Below are 12,532 nucleotides of genomic sequence, written 5' to 3'. Positions count from 1 at the left end.
AAAGTAATGCCAGTATAAAATTGATGGTTGTGTCAGTCATTTTGGTCAGATACAAGTATGATTATCAAGCGATTACTAAAAAAAAAAAAATATATATTAAAGGGATTTTTGCCAAGAAACTTAACCAATCTGAAAAACCCACAAAAATATTGTTCAGAACTATATATAAGTATATATGGCATGGGATAACGGCTCTAGTTATTAGAGCTGTGGACGACAGGCTCTTAAAGCACCGGCTCACTTTCTTTTTTTCAATTCACTGTCATACTACAAGTTTTGTATGCACGCTTACATTTCCGTATGTTTCTACGCACCCGCCCAATCCCAAAAATTTCACGTTCGCACTCACATCAACACTTCTTGGTTGATAAATGAGGCCTCAGCTCTCAATGACCGTGAACAGGATAAAGCAGTTGGACAAAACGGGTGAACGGATGGGTTTAACCAACAAATAAAAAAAACTAAATACTTTTATTTAAAAAAAGAAAAGTTTATTGCATGTACACAAAAGAGCAGTTCTTAATCATCTTCTCTTATAAAAATTAGGATACTCTACTAACACATTTTTAAAACACCACAATACCATGTGCACATCATAAAATAATAAAGGATCATCATGAACACAACGGAAGATTAACAATATATTTTGCACAAAATGGAAAATAAAATCCCCCAAAAAAACAATATCACAGAGAGAAATAATAAACACAAATGGGACATTTGCATAAAAGGATAGTGGTACGTTCAGAAGCGCTTTAGCCTCTCCTTAGTGTGTTATGCAACACACGATCACAGCCAATTTAACCCATACACACACATCCAGGCCACACACACGCCCAACATGAAAAAGGAAGGCGACGCATCGACGGAACAGCAACAAAGAGAGTGGTAACCTTGAGTTTCTCACAGAAACTCAGAGGAGTACTTGCGATTACTCCTCGTACTGAATCATCGACAAGGTCAGAGCTCCCATCTTGTTTTCCTCCTACTCTTCTGCTTTGCTCCAACTCTGGAGCCAAAAGCTTCATACGGCAAGGATGCCAAGACATACGGTATTCAATGACACACTGGAAGCGATCACAGACACTAAAATGTTCAAATGATGCATTCGCATGCTGAACGGTGAACATCGTCATAAGCAAGATTTGAGAAGAAGCAGTTTGTATTCATTGACTCAGCCGCCTTTGGCTTAAACTCGAGAAATATTTTTTTTTTCCTGAATGAACACATTAAAATGCTACATTCAAAAAACACGAAAGATTGTTGTGATAAATAGATACAAAAGTGTGAAAAAAATGATTTGCCCTTATTTAGAAAAAAAATGTGCCGGAACCAAAACTGTGATCTCCAGATTCATGATACATCTCATTATTTTTTTTCTTTAGCCATCATATCCGCACGAATAAAAGTGCACAACACACTCTCACACACAGACAAAACACCAAATGGAGCTCCATAATCATGAAGGTGAAACCAAATCAGTCCCACAGTATTCGGCCGGTAAAACAGACACTTTCTTCCTCGCTGGGGCCACCCACTGCAGAGTTGCTGCGGTTCCCATGTGACCAGCCTGATAAAATATTCAACAAGGAACAGCTCTGACACCTCAGGGCCAGCAGGCTTCACTTACATCCCAATCATTCCGGACAAGGCCGGGGCTGAAACCTTGCCAGCAAGGTTGCTGTTTCTTGCTCGTCGCAACACATGACAACAAAAAATGAATACAAAAGGGCTGCATTCATTTTTAATGAGGTGCATTAATTAATAACCCTGACCTGACCCAATTTAGAAAGCTGGAATCCCTGGGTAGGACAGACAGGGTCGGAATAATATAGCTCTAAAGCTGCTTTTATTTTTAATTTTTTTATTTTTGCAGTCGGGTGAAGGAGAGAATGTGAAGAGAAAAACAAGAAAGTAAAGCAAGATGAAAGAAATTGAACTTTTGGTTGATGCATGGTGCAAGAAGCGTAGATTCCTCAGGTCACACAAACCTCTCCATAGCCAGTAACTCCACCATGGCAAACTTTCAGATTACGATGTAAAAATCCAGGATTTTGTCATAAAGTCTCCTCTAAAAAACACTAAGCTGGTACCACAAGAGTAATCGTGGGAAAAAAAGGCACTTATCGTATACATATATTTCAGATAAAATATTACAAGACTTTATTTTACATGATTGGTTTATGTCATTTAAAAAAAAAAATTAAATATCAATACTCAAATAAAATCACAGCATTTGGACTCCTTGCTCGCTTTTTTTTTTTTTTTCTTACCTAATGTTCTATAAAATCAGTCCTAACTTTCCGATATACCCTTTGCTTTGTTGCGTTCATGAATAAAACTGCCGCCCTTTTTCTCCGCCCTGATGAAGCCGACTGAGCCGGGCGAGTTGAGTCGGCGACGGGGGAACGTCCTGTCGGTAGGGACCTTTAGATTTCGGTGCATTCTGCAAGGGGGCTCGAGTGTGGTCTCTGAGTCTCTCGGAGTGACCTCGTTCAGGAGGTAGACGGGCATTGGTGGCGTCCTGCTCTCTGCGTCTCTGCTCCTGTCTCAACAACTCCTGCGTCTCCAAGAGGACGCGAGTGTTCAAGCCGGAAGCTCCCAGGTAGCCGTTATGCGAGCCGTGGCTGCCAGACTGACGACGCGAGTTGTCCTTGGCACCCTGAGAGCCATCTGTTGCCGCGTAGGCTTCGTCCCACGTCTCTTGGGACATGGTGCTTGCGTTCTTACGTGGCCTAAACACACACAAGTCACAAGTGGATGCTCATTCTTGCCAGCATTACCGCACTGAGCCCAACCTCATGAAGACATCGAGAAGGGCGAGAGATAGGGAACAGACATTGGAATCAAAGTGAACTACGAATGATTAGTTCCACGTTGTAAACACGTGTAAGTGAAAAAAATGATTCATCTGATATGAAAAGCAGAAATTCGCCCGATAGCGAAAAGCACAAAAACACGTACATGCGAACATCTTTTCTTGCTCATGCGTGCCTTTTTAAAAGTGGGCTCAGGATATGATAAGCAATCAGCCGGTCTTTGAGATAAAGTGTTAGATCTGTTTTTTTTTTCCATTATTAGAATCCATTAACGCAAACGTGACTTGGAAGACCTGTGACAGCGCTTCTTGCGTCAGCTTGCTAAGAAAAAAAAAAAAACCACAATAACACCTCACTGACCTGCTGCAAGCTTAAAAGGCTTTTGAGCTCAAAAGCAGCTTTGAAAAGGTACAAGTAATAAAAAACAGAATATTGTCTTTTTTTTGGGATCACCATTTTTATCAAACTGCACCAGGCATCTTATCGGAAACCCTCAAATGTAATCGATTTAAAATATCATTCAGGTCCTCGTTTTCATCACCAAGTTGCAGAATATATAGTTGCCATGGAGCCTTCTGCTCCAACACAATGACGACGGAGGTTATTGTGAGCGGAGACATATTTAGAATATCTGCAAAGGGATTGGGGTAAACATCGAGTTGACAACAGGTAGACAACAGTTTGAATACAAAGAATACAAAAGTTGAATTATCTACTTCAGGCAATGACTCATCTGACTTGTGACTCGCCACAAAAAAGAAATTGTCTGTACGTTGCCATCTGCAGGAGGAAATTGGTAGCTTCATTTTTGAAAAATTGTAGAAAAAAATCGATACTGAACTTTTGCATTGATTTATTGAATCGTAGCATATAAAACCCATAAAAAAAAAATGTGCACACTCCTAATGACTTCACGATATTCTTATTGCATCGGCTATTATCACAGTGTCGATATTTTTTCAATATATTATGCAGCCCTTTTAGCAAGTATTAAATAACGACGCTGAGAGTGATATGACATGGCAGTGTTATGTTATGCTAATATTTGACTTTCTCACCAATTTCTCTTTACACAGGTGCGTGCCAGTTAAGTAAAACAAAACGTGAAATGTGTCTCGTGATATTTTCATTCACAATAAGTCGAAACACAACACTGAGGGCAATGCATGTATCACCTAGATAGTGAACATAATTGTGTAAACCTATTATGGACATCTAATATTTCAGTTTTTTTTAAATGTGTGTATATATATATATATATATATATATATATATATAAATTGAAAATCGCAGTTTGAGCAATACTCATGAATGCTCATCATAGGTCAACAAAGCAAACAACTCGGCATTAACGTACACGCAAACAGCTGCAAATGCACTGACCATGTGAAACTCAATCTTATCTTGTTCTGCTTGTGTGCGAATACCGTATATGTAGTATGCATGCGAGGAAAACATGAAGCGAGGCAGATGTAAGGACAGACTGCGGAGCGAGCCGTACCACATGTTCCACATCAGGCTTTCGCTGTCTCATTGAGCCAACATGCATTTACACCCAAGCTTGGCTTACAGAGCTGCCAACACAACTCATGAGGGAACTGCTTGTTTGGAAACTCTCTGCGCCTGTCACACAAGGCAGCTATCCACATTTCTGGAGTGACAGTTTACTTTTTAATAAAAGAAAATTTGAGATGCTTTTTTTTGGGGGGGGGCGAGGATGAGAACAAAAATAAATAAATAAATAAACATTTTCCCACAGGAATGTACTCATGATTGATGCATAAGTGGAGCGCTCTTATCACTTCTACTCCTGAGCCAGAATCTGCCACAAAGTAGATTAAATTTACAGACAGAGGGGGTGGGGGAAATATATTACCCCAAAGAGAGAGTTAGCTCTAGTGACAGAATATAAACAAAGGCAGGAACTTGCTTCTCGGCAAAAAAAAAAAACTAACTTGTGGTCGCAGGGAGTTTCTTTTAAACAGCTGGGAAAAGTCCGAGTTCATGAGAAGGGCAGAAGCACGTGTGCATGAATATATATATATATATATATATATATATATATATATATATATATAGATAGATAGATAAATATGTGTCTACAAAGCAAACGTCGTGAAATCTTTCCTTCATGGGGTAGGGAGGCTTATTTCTCAGGAATGCCGGAGCTGCTTGAGTGGAAGGGTGAGCCGCTGCCCTTCTTTAACCTTCCCGCTGTTAAGAATCTTATCTTAACTGCATTCATGTGTGTGTGTTAGGCGTGTTGTGTCTCTTTCAAGCTAATCAGTGGTCTCTCTTTCCTACTAACGCGCTTGTTCCTCGCCCACCACTGCCTGCCGCTGCTAATCCAGCTCGGACAACAACCCTTCATTAGTGCTCCGGCAATCCTCACATCCCAGACGGTGAGCTTAGAATGCCTGTCATCAGATATGCAGCTACCATGTTTTTTTTTAGTTTTTTTTCTTCTGGGAGCTCTTTTGGGAATTTACTTTAAAAGGGAATTCCGGAGGAGAACAAATGTCTGAAAATGGGCAAAGTGAGGAGAATTGTGGTTATTAATCTCGGGATGTAAGGCATTTTCCAAAGTCTAACATGAAGCCTGAGCTCACACAAGCGCCTGCTAAGAGTGTTAGGAGATTATGGGAGGAATGCATATCAAAAGCCACCATAGTCGGTCTTTTATCACCGGCCAGATGAACTTTCCCAAGAGAAGCGACGGACCGTGGGAGGGGAGCCTGGGAGTCAACTGTCACATCACATGCGATGCCAGCAGATAACTACCTATGAAAGGAATGTATAGATTGGTCTGGCCTATACAGACCACATTGATTATGCGTCCATGTGGACCGCAAATCCATATCCATAGACGGAAACATGTTTTAATCGACCCAAATGTGACTGTTCGGAGACAGAAATGGAAATGAAAACAGGATGGCATCGGAAAAATATTTTTGCGCGGACGAAGAGAGCCGAAGTCATTAAAATAAAAGTTTCACACCACATGAATGGATCGGTAATTATAACACATTCTGAACATAAAAATCGGTTATTGAATAGGACATGCACAGGGTGGAATTGAGCTTTGAAGGGCAAGTCAGAAAAATGCATTCAGATTGAAATGTGTTGTTGGGGCGTTTGTAGTTTTGATTATAGACCACCAAAAGATTGCCAAGAACAGTTTTAGGAAAAAGATAGGCCATTACATACAGTATATGGAGACATGACCAACCCTACTCTAAAATTCAGGAAAAAAAAAAAAAAAAAACACAAGACAGTCGAACGGCAACGGATAAGAAGAGCAGAATGGAGGGCTCAAAACCAGTAAGTAGGATAGCCAATAAAAAAATTGTTTAAAAAAAAAAAACAGTGAAGGGAATGAATTAGACCATTCGTTTCAAGTGATTAGTGGATGAATTGATTTGACAAAATACAACCTAAAAAAAAATGGGGAAAAAGTCGGGCTTAATAAGGTCACAATCAGGAGAGAGACAGGCTGCATTCATCTATGGACGCGTACAGGCAGCCAGTTGAGACTTACCGTGGCAGAGAATTGTACTGTCTCTGGGCTTGGCGGAAACTACCTCCGTCCTCTTGGTGCTGCTTTTGGACTTGAGACTCCATGGTTACCGAATGGCGCCCACTTTGCGTCTCCGTTCCGTTGCTAGACTGTAATCAAAAGCGACAAATGAAGACCCAATTGATGATACACCTCAGGTACAGAGCACAATGCAACAGAAAAGATAAAGAAGCAGAGGCATTGCAGTCGGATATCTTTCAGAATTGTACAATACTGCAGAGTACCGTATTTTTTTCCTGGTATAAGGCGTACCGGATTATAAGGCACGGTCTCAATGAACAGGTCTAGTTTGGGAAATTCCATATTTTGGGCGAACTGGGTTATAAGGCAGTCTCAATGAGCAGGTCTATTTTGGGGAATCTCCGAATTCTGGGCACATCAGGCTCACTTCCAATTTTTGAGCAAATGAAAGGATTTTCAGTGCGCCTTATAGGCTGAAAGATACGGTCTGTGAAAACTGAAAGTGTGTTTGAATGCGTCTTAGTGCACTGCGTCAAAATATATTTATTACACCTGAGTATAACGAACCTTTAACAAAGCTTATGAAAGGCGAACACATTAAACCGATTACACACAAAACACCCTAAGGTGTCTCATTAGGATCAATCTTATTAAGAGATGTTTGGACCGACACTGATTGACAGGGACATTTTAATGATCTCTCTCGTGTGTGTGTGTGTGTGTGCGGCGTTGTTCTTTGTGTGAGGAAACAAAATGAACAACCAATTGGTGAAAAATGTAAAAAAAATAATTTCTCACAAATGAGACTCAATTCTAATGAATAGACAAAGTAAGTAGCAGACGTGTCAAACAAATTTGGACCTGATCTTAGATTTTGCAGCAGTTAAAATCGAGCATGGAACTTCTCTCTAAACCTGCTCACAGTTTCATAATGAGGTTGTAATTAATTTGCATCTTAAAGAGCCTAATAGCTAAAATGAGTGAGTGTAAAACATGAGGGCTCCACTTTAGCAATACTCTAGCGGGTGGTGAGACCGAGTTTCGTCCCTCATGTGCTGAAGCAAAATCAACTGGAAAAAAAAAATGCAATCAAGTTTTGTTCAATTAACACAACCAAGATCGTGTCAATTAAAACAGATTGTAGACGTGTTTAATGCAGTTCTTGATCATTTTGCACGAGTAGGCCCATCAAGTGTATATCCAAAATGCTAAGGAGTTTGAAAAGAGCGATGGGTGAAAAATATGTTAGAAGCTGGAAAGGTTGTCAGCAAACAATTTCAGTTCTTGTGAAATGGTTGCTTTTTTTTTTTTTTCTCCCCCCCCCCCCATCGCTTGGACAGCTGCAATAACAGCGCAATTACATTTCACTCAACGCCAACAGCAGGCCCTTTCCTCAGGATTCAATTGAGCTGAAGCCAATTGGGCTGCTATGGTTAAAATTTCACAGCAACAAAACAGCTCAAAAAAAAAAAAAAAAAAAAAAGTATATCCGAAGTGCACGAGAAGAAATGATTTACGATTTTTTCGAAAGGGAGAAATGAGTCAAACCCACGGAATGGTCGCAATGTTAATTTAAGGGGAAGTGGTGGGGAATTTGGACATGTGACCATTTGGATTACAACTGAAGGGCTGAGATGGATGAAGCCATGTCAGGACGCATGAGAAATAACCAGGAGAGAAAATCAGTCACTTTAATGGCATTAGGCCAGGAAGTGGAATCAAATTATTCCATTGGAGGCCTTGGAACACAGTCCCATATAAAATATGACATTGGTTGAAATCGAATCACGGACAACACGGCGTTTGTTTTGTCCCAATAAAATGAAACATGATGTAGCGATGGCACACATGGATCGCTTCCTTGTTTTGTGTCAGACAAAGATACAAACAAGTGTGATCACCGAGAGTGAGCAAGGCGGGTGTTGTCATGGCGATCATTTCAAGTCATGCGACAATGTAGTTCCGCAAATTAATTTCCATCAGTCGTAAGGGGTCCTTCTGTTTTGTAAGCCTAACCCTCGCCCTTCGATGCGCGGTCATGCTAACAACACATATTTATTTTATTTCTTCCCCTAGAGAGCAAACGAGACAAACATATCACTGGAAAGCAATTTATGGTTGAACATCTGGAAATTCCCTGTTTCCAAGCAAGGGAAAGGAGACAGGAATATAAAAGTGTGAGAGGCAACTTGGCGGTTTTATGATGCACTGCTAGATCAACATTACATAATACATCTTTCACGGGAGTTGTGTATTTTATTTGATTTTTTTTACATTTTAATTTATTTTTCCCGTTTAATAAGTTATTGTTACAGTTCATACAAGGTCGCGAAATCCAAAGTCAATATTCAATGTATGTTTTCTGAAGGAGACATTTGCGCAGAAGCCTTTTGACTATTTTGACACGCTGTTTGCTCAAAATTCGACCCAACAATCTACCAGATCAAATCCAGAGTTCATGTCAAATAAATGTTCCCAAGAGTTCCTCGAATCCATGCGATAATTTAACATATATGATCTTGTATCGTTCTAACAAGCGCTGCCTTTGTGAATCCTTGTTGGGGAAGACTAAAATAGCATGAAAGGGGACTAATAAAATCAACTTCAGTACTTCAAGGCTGGCCCACTATCTTATTACCGCCGGAATAACGAGGGTACGCTCAACAATGTCAACAATCGCAAGTAATTAGGAACTCAGACGTTGAGCAAAAAAAATGCGGAGACTGCTTAGCGCTGCACCAACAGATAGTATCTCGCTTTGACAGTGAGCACAGTGAGATTGGCAACGTGATTGGGAAAGATGTGTCGTCTCAGATTTAACTTAGATGTGCAGCTAACAGAAAGAAAAGCAGTGCAAATGCATGTCCTTTCAGCGTGGGTGGGGGACTTTTTGACGGTAGCTAACAAGAACCCTTTTACGACAAGAAGAAAAACAAAAACAGATCCTTTCCATGTGAGTCAACCAGCGTGGACCAAAGCCAATGATTTTGACATTCAAACGCTGCTACTCTGACCTGTAATTTGGAAATTTCTCAGTTTGACCTCAGTTCCTCAAAAGACAAACAAGATATATGAGTGGTGATTTGATACATTAATACAGAATTAAACCGAAAAGAATGTCCTGCTATTACCTTTTCCTTTACAGTGTTTCTTTTCCACTGAATTTTTAAATTTATTTATTTATTTTATTTTTTTACATGATGCATGTGTGGACGGACATAAACTCTCACCCGAGACTGATCCAAGCTGGAGGGGCGTTGATGGTCCTCTATGTCGTCATCCTGCTTTGCCTGCTGGAATTCGTGCCTCAGTCTCTGTATCCGGTCGTGGTTACTCGGCGCCGTTTGACTGCTGGGAGGAAAGCAAACTACTTTCAGTCCAAATAGTATTTTAGCGCTAATTATTCATTTATAGCAGGGGTGGGCAAACTTTTTGATTGGTGGGCCACAATGGGTTAAAAAAATTTGACCGAGGGGCCTGACCAGGAGCAGATGGATGGAGTGTTTTGGTAACCTCACCTCATCAGAGAAAAAAAAAAAAAAAATTTTAAATGAAAATGAACAAAAGCATTACAACAAAATACGTCTTTGACACACCAGAGTGTTTAGAAAATAAAACATGAACAAGCTTTATTCATTTAATTTTATTCAAGTTTGGCGGGCCGGATTAAAGCGTTTAACGGGCTGCATGTGGCCCACGGGCCGTAGTTTGCCCACACCTGATTTATAGGTTAATTCTTTCAATCTACATAATATGCTTTACTGCCCTGGCTTGGCATAAGAGGGCACCACTGTGCATGTCTTTTTTTTTTTTTTTTCCGGACAGCAGATTGCTCATCATGAAACACTGAGGAAAAACCTTCCCCAACTTTAAAGGGCTTTGAGAGGCCAGTCAATAGGAATCAATAGCATTTCCTTCAGCTTAATCAGGCTCCTCTTTTATCACCAACTACAGAGGCAGCGCGCGACAAAACATAATTATGAGAAAACCAGCTCGCCTTGCTATGCATACAAAAGGGATGAAAATGACAAGAGGAATTTCTGCCGTAGATGTTGGGAGCTGCCGATGTCGGGGAGTGAAGAATAATATTGGGTGAAAGGAGGCAAGGGAGATAAAAGCAGAAGGGGGGACAGGAGGTGTCTGGGTTTGGTGCGGAGTGAAAAAAGTGAAAGGTTAATCAAGAGCATGTGAGAGAAAAGGAAAAAAAAAAAAAAGCAGTCAATCAACAAAGGTTGACATCAGCAGGGAGATTAAAAGCGTGCATGTAAATTGAGGAGCTGCAGTACTGTTATTGTACACGCACTTATGTACATCCGTGGTGGAAGTGAATTTTTTTTATTGAGCGTAGAGAACTTTGATGACAGATGCGAGATTAGAATAAGCACTTGGGCATACTGCTAATCAAGTATCAATAAAAGCACAATACATTGCACACAAAGCGGACATTTCAGAGTAGTACTTGGTGGTTATCCTGTTCTTTCATATTGTCTTACCAAAATCAATCGAATGAGTTCTACCCCATTTGCGTCCTATGGTTCATGTGAGAAGGAGTGCAGGAAGCATACATTTTATATGCTCGTTGCAATTAAGTGGTTCACTAGAGTGAGCGGAAGCTAACGCTTTCAGTTATGTGAAAAGCTGCTCATTAGGAAATCAATGGACTTCATCCACTAACATCTTCCGACATCATTTTTTGTTCCCGAGAAAATGTTCGCCAACCTGAATTCTTATAAAACAAATCATATTCTTATCTCAATAGAATACACCACGTTTCATAGATTTTCAATGAAAAAAAAAAAGGGAAATGTCCAGCCATAATTGAACATTAGACCGCAGAATCGGGTGCAGAGAGAGGTCACTCACAGAAAAGTGACCATAACATTATAGACAGCACGGCATAGTGGTCAAAGATAGACAGACGTGGAGTTCAATTTAGGTAATTATATCTTTAATGTAAAATGGTTTGCCTTTCAGTGAGGGCCTAAGTACAAAAAAAAAAAAAAAAGCGCAAGCCTCAGCAGCAGCAGTGTCCGGGTACAAATCAGCAAAGCAAAATTAAAAATGTTGTAACAAGAGCAGTTGAAGAGATTTTTCAATGTACTATGAATGAAAATCGCCCCAAGAGAAATCTGGAGGGTAATGACGGGGGCTTCAACATGCAGGAATTAGTCATGGGAGTTCAAAGGCAGCCTCTACCGTATCCATATTATTTGCAAGAGCTTCTTTCTCCACTCTGTGGTCCCCAAAAAATCGGATTCGTGAAAAACACTGCAAGCCTGCGTGTAAAAATAATAATTATTCCTCCTCCAAAAGATCAGTTTTGGATTCCTTCCTATCAGCTCGGCTGCACTTGCATCAGCTGCAAAGTTCCCTCGACTCTGGAATGGGTTTTTACATCAGCAGATGTGATGGGTGAAAGGAAATATGAATGAGCCCTGCATTAGTTTAATTTGAGTCATTTGTTTTTGAATAAAACAAAAGGTCACACGTATAAAGTGACTCATGCATCCATGCATATTTCAACAATGTGATCCAAAAGGCTCACAGTACTCACCTCGTCTGGTACTGCTAGGAAAACATTATATATTTATTTATAGATTTATTTATAGCTTAATATATATATATATATATATATATATATATATATATATATATATATATATATATATAAATAAATAAACGAATATATATAAATAAATAAATATAAATATATAAATATAAATATATAAATATAAATAAATAAATAAATATAAATATAAATAAATATATATATATAAATCTAAATATATAAATAAATAAATATATAAATATATATAAATAAATAAATATATAGATATATATATATATATATAAATATCTTGAAATAAAAACACAGTAACAAGTCCTTTAAAGTAATGTGAACTTGCGTAATGTATCCGTTGATGAATGCAGCTTTGTGATTAGCTGCTGTGTTTCAGAGTATTTACATAGGTCCCACTTCCATCCCACCTGTGTTTTTAACCTGAACTGTTGACAGAGGTCATGAGCCCTCTAAAGCTGCCTTTTTTTATTTTCTTTCTTTTTTCGGGATGCCCGTCAGTGTAATAGTCATCCTTTGATCCAGGAGGATTTGGCAGATGTCTCCGACACCACGGGGCTTAAAGCAAGGATGCAAACAAAGCCACAGTCCCTGTAT

At 39.5% G+C, this 12,532-nt stretch overlaps 1 protein-coding gene across 3 annotated transcripts in view; it reads right to left on the bottom strand.

The window, feature by feature from the left end:
• The window catches only part of LOC148318297 (partitioning defective 3 homolog), a 244,398-nt gene that overhangs the window by 65,362 nt on the left and 166,504 nt on the right, over positions 1 to 12,532 (bottom strand). Inside the window, exons 22-24 of one of the 3 annotated variants that reach the window (XM_088283025.1) lie at positions 9,588 to 9,705; positions 6,358 to 6,485; positions 502 to 2,735 (exon numbers count right to left, since the gene is read on the bottom strand). In XM_088283025.1, coding sequence (XP_088139151.1) covers positions 2,330 to 2,735; positions 6,358 to 6,485; positions 9,588 to 9,705 — 652 coding nt within the window. In that variant the 3' untranslated portion in view covers positions 502 to 2,329. Of the gene's footprint in view, positions 1 to 501; positions 2,736 to 6,357; positions 6,486 to 9,587; positions 9,709 to 12,532 lie in introns of those variants that run through there. The other 2 variants (XM_088283024.1, XM_088283027.1) reach the window with 2 other exon arrangements.

The sequence above is a fragment of the Idiotropiscis lumnitzeri genome, chromosome 19 (genome assembly GCF_059441095.1).
Source record: "Idiotropiscis lumnitzeri isolate Australia: NSW breed Sydney's pygmy pipehorse chromosome 19, RoL_Ilum_1.0, whole genome shotgun sequence".
Classification (NCBI taxonomy): Eukaryota; Metazoa; Chordata; class Actinopteri; order Syngnathiformes; family Syngnathidae; genus Idiotropiscis; species Idiotropiscis lumnitzeri.
This window is presented reverse-complemented; position numbering and strand designations above follow the sequence as displayed.